Genomic DNA, 12,590 nt, shown 5'->3' with positions numbered 1-12,590 from the left:
ATTCTTTAGCCGATTTGGTGTTCCTTTGGAGATCCACTCCGACCAAGGGCGAAACTTCGAGTCAAACCTTTTCCAAAACGTTTGTAAATTGATTGGTGTCAATAAGACCAGAACGACACCCCTGCATCCTCAATCAGATGGAATGGTCGAGAGAATGAACCGAACAATGGGTAAACACCTGTCCAAAGTTGTATCAGAACATCAAAGAGATTGGGACCAGCACATTCATTTATTCCTAATGGCCTACCGCTCGGCCGTGAATGAAACTACAGGACAGACTCCAACCTGCCTGATGTTAGGTCGTGAAGTTCGTTTGCCCTGCGACCTAGAGTTTGGCTGCAGACCTTCCGAAGAACATGTTGCAAGCGAAGATTATGTCGACCGCCTGAAGTTAAGAATGAACAACATTCATGAACTTGCCCGACAACACATCCAGATAGCCAGTGACAGAATGAAAGATCAATATGATTCTCGATGTAAGAGTGAAAGCTATGAAGTAGGTGATCTTGTTTGGCTTTATAATCCACAACGTCGTCGAGGCTTGTCTCCCAAACTGCAAAGACAATGGGAAGGTCCATATGAAATTAAAAAGAAAATAAATGACGTAATATTCCGAATTAAGAAGTTGCCGAAAGGTAAACCAAAAGTAGTTCACATAAATCGTCTTGCACCATATGCTGGCTCAAATGAAACAGAAGAAGCACGAACCCTTCAACATGAGATCAAAGATGACCGGCGACCAAGCTTTAATGAATTTATGTCAAATTACGCAGAGAGAAAGAGTGCTAGATTCGGCGTGACCACAGAAGTTCAGCAGGATCTTTTTAGTGTTCCGCATAACGTCTCTCTAGCCCACTGTGTTGCCCAAGATCTTGAGATGACTAACGGAATCTCATCCGTATTTTATAAGAAATTCGGTCGTTTGGACGAGTTAAAAAACCAGCAACCTAAAGTTGGAAGAGTACTGAGATTAGAAGATGGTTCTCGATCTTTGCTGTATATGGTGACCAGGAAGTCGTATAAAGACAGGGCGAGCTACGAGGATATATGGCGTGCTCTAACTAATTTGAAGAGAATTGTGTGCAATTACGACATCAAGAATTTGGCCTTACCCAAGATAGGCCATGCACTAGATAATCTGGACTGGAAGATTGTCAGAAGCATGCTTGAAGTGATCTTCCGAGAAACCGGCGTACGAATTACTGTGTGTTGCATTAACCCGATGAGATCGTATCCTTCAAAGTCAGTAGACTGTTATTTCTTTCTAAAGGGTTCATGCAGAGCTGGAGAGTCCTGTAGATTCCGCCATCCTGTGCCTACATATAGAGTTGCTGATCGGGACGATCAGATTTAAGAGGGGAGCAGTGTAACGAAATAGCCCATCTCCGATACGTCATAATTCTTAGAAGGACGAATCTAGAAAACGCTAGAGTCGGCATGTCAATAGCGCCCGTCCTTCGGACGGGAGACAATTAGAGGTGGGACAACGCCAGAATGTTCTCGAAAAGTAACTTTATTATATATATGTAACGTTGTTAGGAGTGAGTTTAGTTGATAAGAGAGTACCGAACTGTAAACTTATAAATAAATATATGTATATAAATTCGAACCGCTCGTTTTATTTAATCTCGCTACAATATATTAAACTAAGGTGGTAACTGATCAAATTTTAGGCCCCAAACATTTTTAGATAACAAAAAACGCGCGAATTTATTATGCCAATAACTATATCAATAATTTAGATATATAAACAGTTATTGGCCGGCCGGCCAATTACTGTGATAAATTTCTAAATTAAATTTTCAGATAGAATTTGTTTTCAATAAAAATGGGCACTTTAAATTACATTGTCTTGCCAAACAGTCGTTGGCCGTAGGCTAATTACTATAGTTTAATGTGGCCAATCACTATCGCAATGCTTTTTTTTTCAGTTATAATATGCCAAAGGTCTGTGCAGGTGTTTCTTACCGAACAAAATATAAAGAAGAAGATATAATTAAGGCTTTAGAGTCTACTGAAAATGGTATGAGTCAAAGAGAAGCTTCCACGTTATATCAGATTCCTCGAGCAACACTTCAGTTCCGGTCAAGTGTCAGATTTAATAATAAAGTTTCTCTTGGACCTCACCCAGTATTAACTTCAGAAGAAGAAGCAGTTCTAGAAAGATGGATTTTGACCTCATACAAGAAAGGATTTCCTCGTAGAATGGAAAACATTCAAGCTTCTGTGAAATATTTCCTTGACGCAGCCCCTAGAGAAAATCCGTTTAAAGATAACCATCCAGGAAGAGGATGGTATCACACCTTCCTAAAACGTCACCCAAATATAACTCTAAAAACCGCAGAAGGAATAACAGCAGCTAGCTCAGTTGTAGCCGAAGCAGACATAAGAAACTGGTTTACTAATGTAGAAGACTATTTAAAGGAAAAACAATTATTTGAAATTCTTGAAGATCCCAGCAGAATCTACAATGGAGACGAAACCTGTTTTTGGCTTTGCCCAAAGAACAAAAAAGTTCTTGCACCAAGAGGAGCGAAAAACGTTTATGAAATACAACATTATTCAAAAAACAATATCATAGTGATGTTTACATTTTCAGCTTGTGGTGTTATGACCCCACCTATGATTATCTATGCTTACAAAAGACTGCCAGCTGAAATTGTTAAATCTGTACCTGACACCTGGGGAATTGGATGCAGTGATAACGGTTGGATGAAAAATCAGCTGTTCTACGAATATATAGGAAACATTCTTTATCCTTACTTAAGCAAAAATAACATCAAATTTCCAATAGCCTTGTTCGATGGTCACAGCACACATTTAACCTATGAAATAAGCGAATTATGCACAAAGCTACAGATAATTCTAATTGCTCTGTACCCTAACTCGACTCGAATCTTGCAACCTGCAGATGTGGCCGTCTTTAACCCCTTAAAAGAAGGATGGAAAAGTGCTGTATTAAAGTTTCAGAGAGTGTACCCTACTGAAGTTGTAACAAAGGACAATTTTGCTGCAGTTTTAAAAACAGTGGTTGATAATATAAAACCAGAAAATATTAGAAATTATTTTCGTGGCTGTGGGCTTTTCCCTTGGAATGTATCCGCAATTGATTATTCCAAATGCACTGGCAAGACAAAAGAACAAGATAGAGATACAGAAGTCAGTAAAATTACATTCGAAACATTTAAAAAGATTGTTGGAGAGGAAAAAATGGAAAGGCTTAAAAACTTTGTTGAAAGTGATGCACATAATTTCGATTTTTTGACGTTCTATTATGTTTATAAAGAATTTTTGGAGGCAAGTCCATCCGTGAATACTGATCGACTGGAAGATATAGATAAACGCGAAGATACAGAGCAGCAAGGAGAAACGGACCAATTCCATGGGACGATCCAATCTGAAATCTGTGAGCCAGAATTAACTCTTGAAATCAGAAATTTACAGGATGAAAAAATGAGGGTTTTATTAAGCATACTTCGGAAATTATCGTAAATGAGCAAATGTTTAACATTGAAAATATTCCTATTCTAATCGATGAAAATACTAGCTTCGACAACCAAATTCCTAGCACTTCATCGCTCTCCTCTGAACACGTCTTATTAAATAAGTCATCTTCATCAATAAGCGATTATGTTATTTGGCCGAAAACTCCTGAAAGGAAAGGAAAAAGTGAGACGAAGAAAGTACCATTTGTTCTGACTTCTTCCTTTAGGAAAAAGGCAATTAAAGAAAAAATAGCTATAAAAAAAGAACTGGAGATGAAAAAGGAGAAATGTAAGACTGAAAGGTTGAACAAAAAAGAACTAAAAGGAAAACAAATGAATCAAAAAAAGCAGCAACAAAAAGAAAGCCTAAACATAATTATACAGAAAGATCACCAAACAACACTAACGTTAAACTTGTTTTTAAAAATAATACAGATCCAGAAGCCGTAACAACCACAGCAGGTGATATAGAAAACAATGATCCCAATATGAAATATTCTTCAAATGTAAGTGTTAATAGCTGTGCAACCAAGGAAGTATCTAAAATAGTACACGCAGACGATGGTGATGCTTTACTCAACGTAACGGAAACCTTGCCAAAAATGGACTTCCATGATAGCCCTGAAAACATCGAAAGTTATTTATCTTACTGTTATGCCAGAAAAAACAAAAAGAAAACTGTTTAGTGACAACAGTCAAGATGGAATCATTAACACGAATATGGATATTATTACACCATCTGCTCCTAATCCATTTAAGAACAAAACTATATACACTGGACTGTGCTATACGTGTGTTAATAATATAACACGTAGTCAATATGGAGTAAAATTGTTCCAGAACATACCATATAAAATGTATTTCCAAAAATAAGATGAAATCCTCCGAAATGGAAAACTTTTTGTGTAACGTTTGTTTTGACAAGATAACATTGTAATTGGTTTGTAATTTCTTGCATTTATTAAAAATTTTTGAAACCAAATTCGTCTTTGATCACTAAAATTATATATAATTTTTAACGATTTTCTAGTTTTTTAACCAAAATTTAAATAACGCAGGTAGGATACATAAATAAGAAAAATATGTACCTAGGATAACTTAGCCTTTTACTGGTGGCCAATTACTATCTACTTACTATGCCAATTATTATCAAAATTAGGCCAATCACTATAAAATCTGCTTTTGCAAGAATAAAACTTTTTTTATAAATATTAAACATTTTTAAACAATAAATGACATACGGAGTCATAAAGAGGATACTTTAGTCTAATATTTAGTATATTATTTAAATATATGGTTTTTAATACAAATTAATGCCTTACACATTCATCAAACTCCAATGCTTAAGTGGCCAATCACTGTAACCTTTACCCTATTTATATATTTTTTTTACTTAGTTTGACATATATATTAGACGTGTTTTCTAATTCGCCATTGCTACGTTAAGGTCATTTGTTAGAAAATTTCCGATGGCGTTTATTAAACTTTCTTAATTGTTTGTATCGGTTTTGAATTTTTGTTCACGTTGTGAACATTTTTCCATATGTTCTACCATTTTCTTTATACCATTATATTCCTTTAGTCTTAATTCTTCATTTTTTATTTATCGCCATCAATTCTCTAATGTCTTCAGTTCAGTTTCAATTTCATTTGCTCTTTCATAATTCTCATAATCTCATTCTATTATTATATTTTAGTTAACTACTAATATTCTATTATCATTGATTAGTTAATATTATTTATTTAAGATACTTTTGAAAAAGTTTATAATCTTTTTGCGTTTGCTACACATTTATACGAAACTATTGTTGAATTTCGTTGGTTTTATTTGCCCGTAATTTCACAGAAAACGTTGTTTATTAAAGAGCAGAAATTACACGTTTTTGAAGACTATTTCACTAGAATATTTTTAATTGATACAACGTCATAGCAACGTCACGTTTCCTACTGACAAATGATTCTCCTTCCTGCCCATGATTTCCCATTGACAAAATTATGACAGATCCGTCACAAAGGTATTTGGTAATTCTATTGTCGTCAGTTTGACAAACATCATTGAGGTGTAATCAATTTTGGACAGATATAATGAATCCAGACAAAAACCGAGATTTGGATGCAGTCAGGAGAAGAAATAAAAAATTGGTTTCGGCAAATGTCCCATTGAACATGCAGAGGTCCAGAAGCTCTATTTGGACCCAATTTTCGGAGTTCCTACGGGTGAGAAATTTTACGCTTGAAAGATACCATTTACTACCATAACGGAACTGGCCAAAATTCTCGAGGATTATGCCTTTAACATGAAAAAAGGCAATGGCGAAGACTATAAAGAGTCGTCTGTAAAGTTAATGTTGAATACTACAGCAAAAATGGTAGAAGAAAAATATTTTAAGGAGTACGACATAAAAATCGACCACTTCACAGATATATCTTTTAAGTGTGCAAGATTGGCCACGGATACCAAGCAAGGTAGCTTCAATGTATTTAAGAAAAAAGAAAACTCAGTTCAAAAGCATTATCCACCGAAGAACTATTATAAATCATCCAAAGCTACTACGAGGAAACCCCCATGGAGCACCCAAAAAGTTTTTTCACCTTTGCTTATTTGAATTTGGTTGGAGAGGCACTGAGGCCGTAAACTGCAAGATTTACTTTTTCCAGAAGGAGTTTGATATTATGGGAGAATTTACGGGCCGAACTGAATACAACAGCATTTTTTCATTTTTTCCAAAACAAATTAAGGCGGTTCGAAAATTTTGGCAAGCAGCAAATGGCTTGTAAGAAATTCTTCAAATGAAAATTTATGCCCAGTTGGATTATTTTTGAAATTAATGGAAAAAAAGGGACCAAAGATTTTATCAGACAGACTATTTCTCACCATTCACCCCAACTGGAAGGATGGACCTTGGTTCAAAAACTGTCTACTTGGAATAAACTCCGTATCTAAGTGGACAAAAGTGTCAGCTGAAAAAATTGGAATAGACACAAAAAACATAAAATAACAAACCATTCTCATCGATCTTCAGCTGTGTCAGCCTTGTTTAACCAAGGTGTTTCTGAACAGGAGTTAATTAAATTAACAGGTGACTCAAATACAAGTTCTCTAAAACCATATCTGCAGCTGGATTCCAGTCAACATCAGAAGTTGGTCGAAAATCTTAGAACAACAAATAAAGCTGGACTTTCGAGTTCCCAAATGCTACAGGTCAATATTACACAAAATCAAGCTTTGGTAGAAAAGAATGGCTAAACTACTATAGCGTATAATTGTACGTTTACTATTGTTAACAAATAATTGTTGTTTTGTTGATATGGTGCATTAATTGTCTCGTGAAATAGTCTTGTCGAATATCATTCGAGAGAATATTATTTACCAGCAAAATTTTCTTCTGGTTTTATTTAATTTTGTTGCCTTTTGGCAATTTTCGCTCATGAAATTTTGACAAAATCACTCGACTAACGTCTGGTGATTTAACTGTCAAAATTTAATTCACGAAAATTGCCAGGCAGCAAACTTTCATACCTGTCCAAACTATTACCGGCAAAATTTTCTCTCTTATGATATTATATGCACTAATGATAGACAACATGGTCTTTCATAAACAGTCAATACCGAGAACTTTGGTGTTACAGTTTTAGATTTGCGCAGACTTTGACTTTTATCATTATGTTTTGAACGTGGAATTTTGTTTTCCAAAAATGGTAATTTTATTGTAAATATTTTTTATTTTAGCTTCAACGATATGAGGGTGCTTCAACTATATACGGCCCTTATACTTTGCCAATATATATCAATATTTATACCCAATTAGTGGAAGGCATGTTAAAGGTAAGCAGTTGTTCATGTGTCATTTTATGTCAATTGTCTAATATGAATTCCTTATTAACGCTGGTATTGGTATCTTTTTAGAATAAAGATGTGAAGGATGACTCAAGTCCTTTTAATTTTCCAAAAGATATGGCCACTCTTATCACCCCAGTTATTATGGATTCAAGCGGTTGGTTTAATAATTTTGGCGATTGCGTCGTGCAACCCAATGACTGCTATGAACCAGGCGCGACAGTTTCGGCAACTTTCGTAAGTTTAGAATAAGAAAGCATTTACACCCTTTCCCTTTTTCCTTCCTTCATAATTAGTTATTTACAATTGTACTACAATTTGTTTGGCACGATTCTTATTTTAGGTCGCAGGTCATCCCCGCAATGATGTTATGCAAGAGAAAACTTTTTTGACAGTACGAAGGCAAGACAATCAAAATCAAGATAAGCCAAGTTGGAAAACTATTGCCACGGATGCCAGTTGGGAAACCAAGTAAGTTTTTATTTCTTATTTTTTTTTATTATCGTTTTTATTATCTTTTTCTTTGATACGTTTGGTACCGTCTTTATTTGACTATAACGTCGTAAGAGAACTAGCCATCACTTTTGGGTCTGCACAAATTTTTCAATGATCGTTCTTCTATGGCAAATTTTAGTCATGATAAAGTATTTGCGTTCAATGCAATCAAATCGAATTTTTTTGAAGCAGTGTAAGTGTTCTGTTCTAGAACCACTTTTAAACTAATTTTCGATAAATCGATAAATAATATTCAATTAGCAAGACAAAATTCGTATTGCATCATTAAAATCAAGCCACATATGTCAGGATGCAAACTAGTATTTTATGAAACCCACACTCCTGTTTTCTTCGTTTTATATTCTGTAACGTCCTCCCTCAGCTTTGTAACTAGGTAAATCTTAATCATATTCCCCAAGTACAACTTTATTAGAGCCTTTACCAAGTAAATAGGTCACCGATCGCACATAAAGCTCCACTTATAACAAGTGTTTTTAAAACGGTAGAAACGGTGAAACTGTTCATAATAGTTTTGATTAAAATCATTAAAGAAATATTTATATTCGTTATAAACTTTTATTATTATATTTTTAAGGTTTATCTGGAGTAGACCAGACCCAGTAACACCAACCAGTCAAGCAGAAATTCGATGGGAAATTCCAGAAGAAACAGAACCTGGATCTTACCAAATACAACATTTCGGCCATTATAAAACGCTTTTTAGCGGTATTTATGAATATAGTGGTGTCTCGAGAACATTTTCTGTAAAAGCAAAGTGTGAATCAAAGTAATTAATTATTCGTTAACATAATTTTTAAATTTTGTTTTAATAAATTTACTAGTTTTTTATTTTTTCTTGTTTCTCTTTATGAAATTCCTGCTTGGAGTGTTTGCATTCCCACTAAACGAATAAAAAACAGTCATGAAACAAATGAAATAAAAAAGTTTCGGTAAAAATTTATGTTTATTAAATAATTATTATTTCACCTCTAAGTTTAATACAGTGCACAAAATCCATATCTTCTAAGAATCGAAGGTTAGAGTAACATACAACACAAAAGATGGGAAAAAAAGTAAATTCAAAAATAAATTTAGTTTTAAATTTTCGAAGATTAGGTCGGCCTTGGATTCGTTTTGGTTCTTACAAGTAAAGTAATGGATTCTTCGATAGGTGTTTTATAATTTTTTTTTAAAGCTGTAGCTCTCTCTCTCATTGAGATCAAAATATTTAACTTTTGTCAATTACTTATTTATTCTCAGGTTTGTTTTTCAGTAACTGTAACGGAAATAGAGTCGAGAAAAACCCGAAACTTTTAATCTTTGATGGTAATGCAAAATGTCATATGTCAAAATTTTAATTTTTTTTATTGCAATATAAGCTTATAAACGTGTGTTTCTGTATTGTGTCAAAATGTCATACGATTCTGATGAATAGCATACTAGCTACATCACAATTACAAAATATTTCTATGTTTCCTATGTTAGTGCAATGTGACTTCTGTTTCTTTCTACAGTCAGCTCCATCTCCTTGGGTACTTGGTAAAAAGTATTTTTATTGATTTAATTTATTCAATACTATAATCAGCATGTTTTTAAAGCATTCACTTACAAGAATATTACAATGGATTAGAGAATTAGAGAAGGTGCTGTTGTAAATTTTACAATAACACTCCCTTTATTCCATAAATTCCATACATTAATTACGAACACATCAAAAGGGCGATTCATTTAGCAGCAGAAGAAGCACTGGGGAAATGTGACGAAAATCATAAAGGAATAAAACCATACTGGTGGGATGAAAAAATAGAGAAGGAAATTAAAGATAAACGTCGGAAAAGAAAAAAAGATCACTCAAAAAAAGAACGAATGATGGGAACAGAACTGCCAAAAGATCAACACCTACATAGGAGGTAGAGGAAGCACAGAGAGTTGGAGATTAATTAAAAGTATGAGAAATAATAAGAAAAAAGACGTTATAACAGAAAAATGGGAAGAATATTTCAAAAAATTACTAACAGAACAAAGACCATTCCATGTTAGCAAAGAATTTGCTAACATGGAAGACAACACGATAGGTATACGTATAAATTCATCACCATTACAAATAAGTAAATCAGAGATGGAAGAAATAACCAAATCCCTGAAAAATGGAAAATCCCCTGGTCCTGGTGACATCCCTACAGAATTAGTGAAAGCCGGTACAGACAAACTCCAGGAACAGTTAAGAAAACTCTTTCAAGACTGCTTGAATGGAGCCGAATTACCAAAAGAGTGGAAATTATCTATCATGTCAACTATCCACAAAAAGGGCAGTAAGGATCAGTGTGAAAATTACAGAGGAATTGCGGTAAACAGCACAATAAGTAGGATGTATGGGAAACTTATTAAGAACAAAATAGAAAATGACTATAGAGATTACGAAGCAGAGGAACAAGCTGGTTTTAGAGCTGGGCGATCCACAGTAGACCACCTGTACTCTATTACGCAAGTTATTGAAAAAAAAAACAGCCGTCAATAAAGAAGTTCACCTGATGTACGTAGACTTACAAAAAGCATATGACAGTGTACCCTTAAGTAAACTATGGTCAACCCTACAGCAAACCAACATTAAGCATGGTCTTATCAAAGCAGTCCAAAGTCTGTATAATGGAACGACTGCAAAAATTAAAACTGGATCAAGGATATCTGAAGGATTTAAGGTCACGAAAGGACTAAAGCAGGGTTGCTGTATTTCGCCTACCCTTTTCAAAATTTATCTGGAACAAGCACTCAAGCTGTGGAAAAGAAAATGTAATGGCATGGGAATTCCTCTCAATGACGAGACTACACTGTACACCTTATGTTTCGCTGATGACCAAATACTGATTGCTCAGGATCATGACGACTTGAGTTACATGACTCGGAAGCTTATAGAAGAATATAACAAATGGGGTCTCGAAGTCAACATTAAGAAAACTGAAGCCATGTGTATTGGAGGGACAAAACAGTCCATTATATTAGACGATGGGGTAGAAATTAGAAACTGTGATGAATACAAGTACCTGGGTATGAAGATAACTCAAGATGGAACACTCGATGCTGCTATAAAAGACAGAAACATACAGGGTAGAAAAGCCATATCCATGATGAACGGAATTCTGTGGGACCAAACAATATCTAAAGCGAACAAACAACTCATATACAACACCATACTTAAAAGTGTAATCACATATGGCAGCGAAGTTTGGCAAATGAAACAAAGAACAGAGAAACTGTTACTAGCAACAGAAATGGACTTCTGGAGAAGAGCAGCAGGAAAATCAAGAAGAGATCGGATACCAAATGAGAGAATACGTGAAATGATGGGAGTCAAGCATACAATAGTTGATGACATAAAAACAAAACAGTTAATATGGTACGGCCATGTACAGAGAATGCCAGATGACAGGATTCCAAAACAGATTTTGACGTGGACACCACAAGGGAGAAGGAAAAGAGGAAGGCCGAGAAAAAGCTGGAGGGAGGGAATTGAAAAAGAACTAGAGGAAAGAGAAATCCCTCCAGGCCTATGGCTGAATAGAGAAGAATGGCGGTTAGGAGTCGGAAGGCGTCGGAGAACGCTGTAAACCGATAGTAGTAGTAGTAATTACCACAAAATATGTTACAGATGTTGTAGAATATTATGTCGAAAGAAAAACTCTTGGTACAACTGGTGTCTAGAAAAAACAACGAGCTGCCCAGTTCGTAAATACCACATTACATGCCTTAACGTGAGCCCAATACAAGTATTGTAACTAATGTAGAAAATAATCTTATAATTAATGAAGAACACACTATTATTTAAGATAGATCTTCTAAAAACTATGCCACTAGCAGACACTTGATAGCAGTACTAGAATATGTTTGTAAAAACTTAACTGGGAAGAGAAAGGCCTGAACATTGACGGTAGAAGATGAACAGATTTGTAATTCGCAGACAATATAGTTTTGTTCTCGGTCAACCTCAAGGAGATATGTAAAACATCTCCAAAACAAAATTCATGACAAACCTAGTACCTAGCGAAAATATCAATATTGGAGCTGGTGGAAAAATAAATATACCTTGGACACGAAATAAAGATCACAAGAGGCAACCAAACATGCGAACTACGAAGAAGAATAAACCTAGCATGGGCAACATATTTAAAACTCAAAGACGCTTAAAAGCGATATACCAATTTCTTTAAAACGTAAAACATTTGACCAATGTGTGTTGCCTGTGATGACCTATGGTGCCGAAACTTTGACATTGACAGCTACAACTTCTAAAACGCTGCAAATAGCTCATAGGAAAATGGAAAGGTCAATGCTGAGTATATCGCTTCGTGACCGAGTTAAAAATACAGACTTAAGGCGAAGAACAGGAGTTACCGATGTAATTTCCCGAATTGCCATACTTAAAAAGAACTGATCGAATAAGAAATATCGTTTTTGACATTTAGTTGTTGGTTTGCAAAATTAGTTGCTGACGACCCAATCACATAATCTCGAAGATACCATTATTTTACTTATATAAAACTGGTATAAAAAGATAAAATATATGACTACTAAAGTCATTTTTAAATATTCATCTGTATTAACTCTTCTAATCATTCTAGTTAAATATAATCTTTAAACAGAAATAAAATGGACAGAGTGTAGGGAAAATGTTTAAGTTTAAAAAATTTGTGCGGTATCATTTTTGATCCTCCTGGGGGATATTTTTAGAAGAACGTCGGTCTGTCCATTTTGTTCTGGTTGCCACTACGTTTTTG

At 34.7% G+C, this 12,590-nt stretch overlaps 1 protein-coding gene across 2 annotated transcripts in view; it reads left to right on the top strand.

Moving 5' to 3' along the window:
* The window catches only part of LOC140449345 (neutral ceramidase-like), a 30,625-nt gene extending 21,958 nt beyond the window's left edge, over positions 1–8,667 (top strand). For both annotated transcript variants that reach the window (XM_072542482.1, XM_072542481.1), the window contains 4 exons: positions 7,216–7,311; positions 7,393–7,560; positions 7,667–7,794; positions 8,414–8,667. In XM_072542482.1, coding sequence (XP_072398583.1) covers positions 7,216–7,311; positions 7,393–7,560; positions 7,667–7,794; positions 8,414–8,609 — 588 coding nt within the window. In that variant the 3' untranslated portion in view covers positions 8,610–8,667. The remainder of the gene's footprint in view (positions 1–7,215; positions 7,312–7,392; positions 7,561–7,666; positions 7,795–8,413) is intronic.
* Positions 8,668–12,590: the final 3,923 nt, after the last annotated feature.

Source organism: Diabrotica undecimpunctata, chromosome 9 (genome assembly GCF_040954645.1).
Source record: "Diabrotica undecimpunctata isolate CICGRU chromosome 9, icDiaUnde3, whole genome shotgun sequence".
Taxonomy (NCBI): domain Eukaryota; kingdom Metazoa; phylum Arthropoda; class Insecta; order Coleoptera; family Chrysomelidae; genus Diabrotica; species Diabrotica undecimpunctata.
This window is presented reverse-complemented; position numbering and strand designations above follow the sequence as displayed.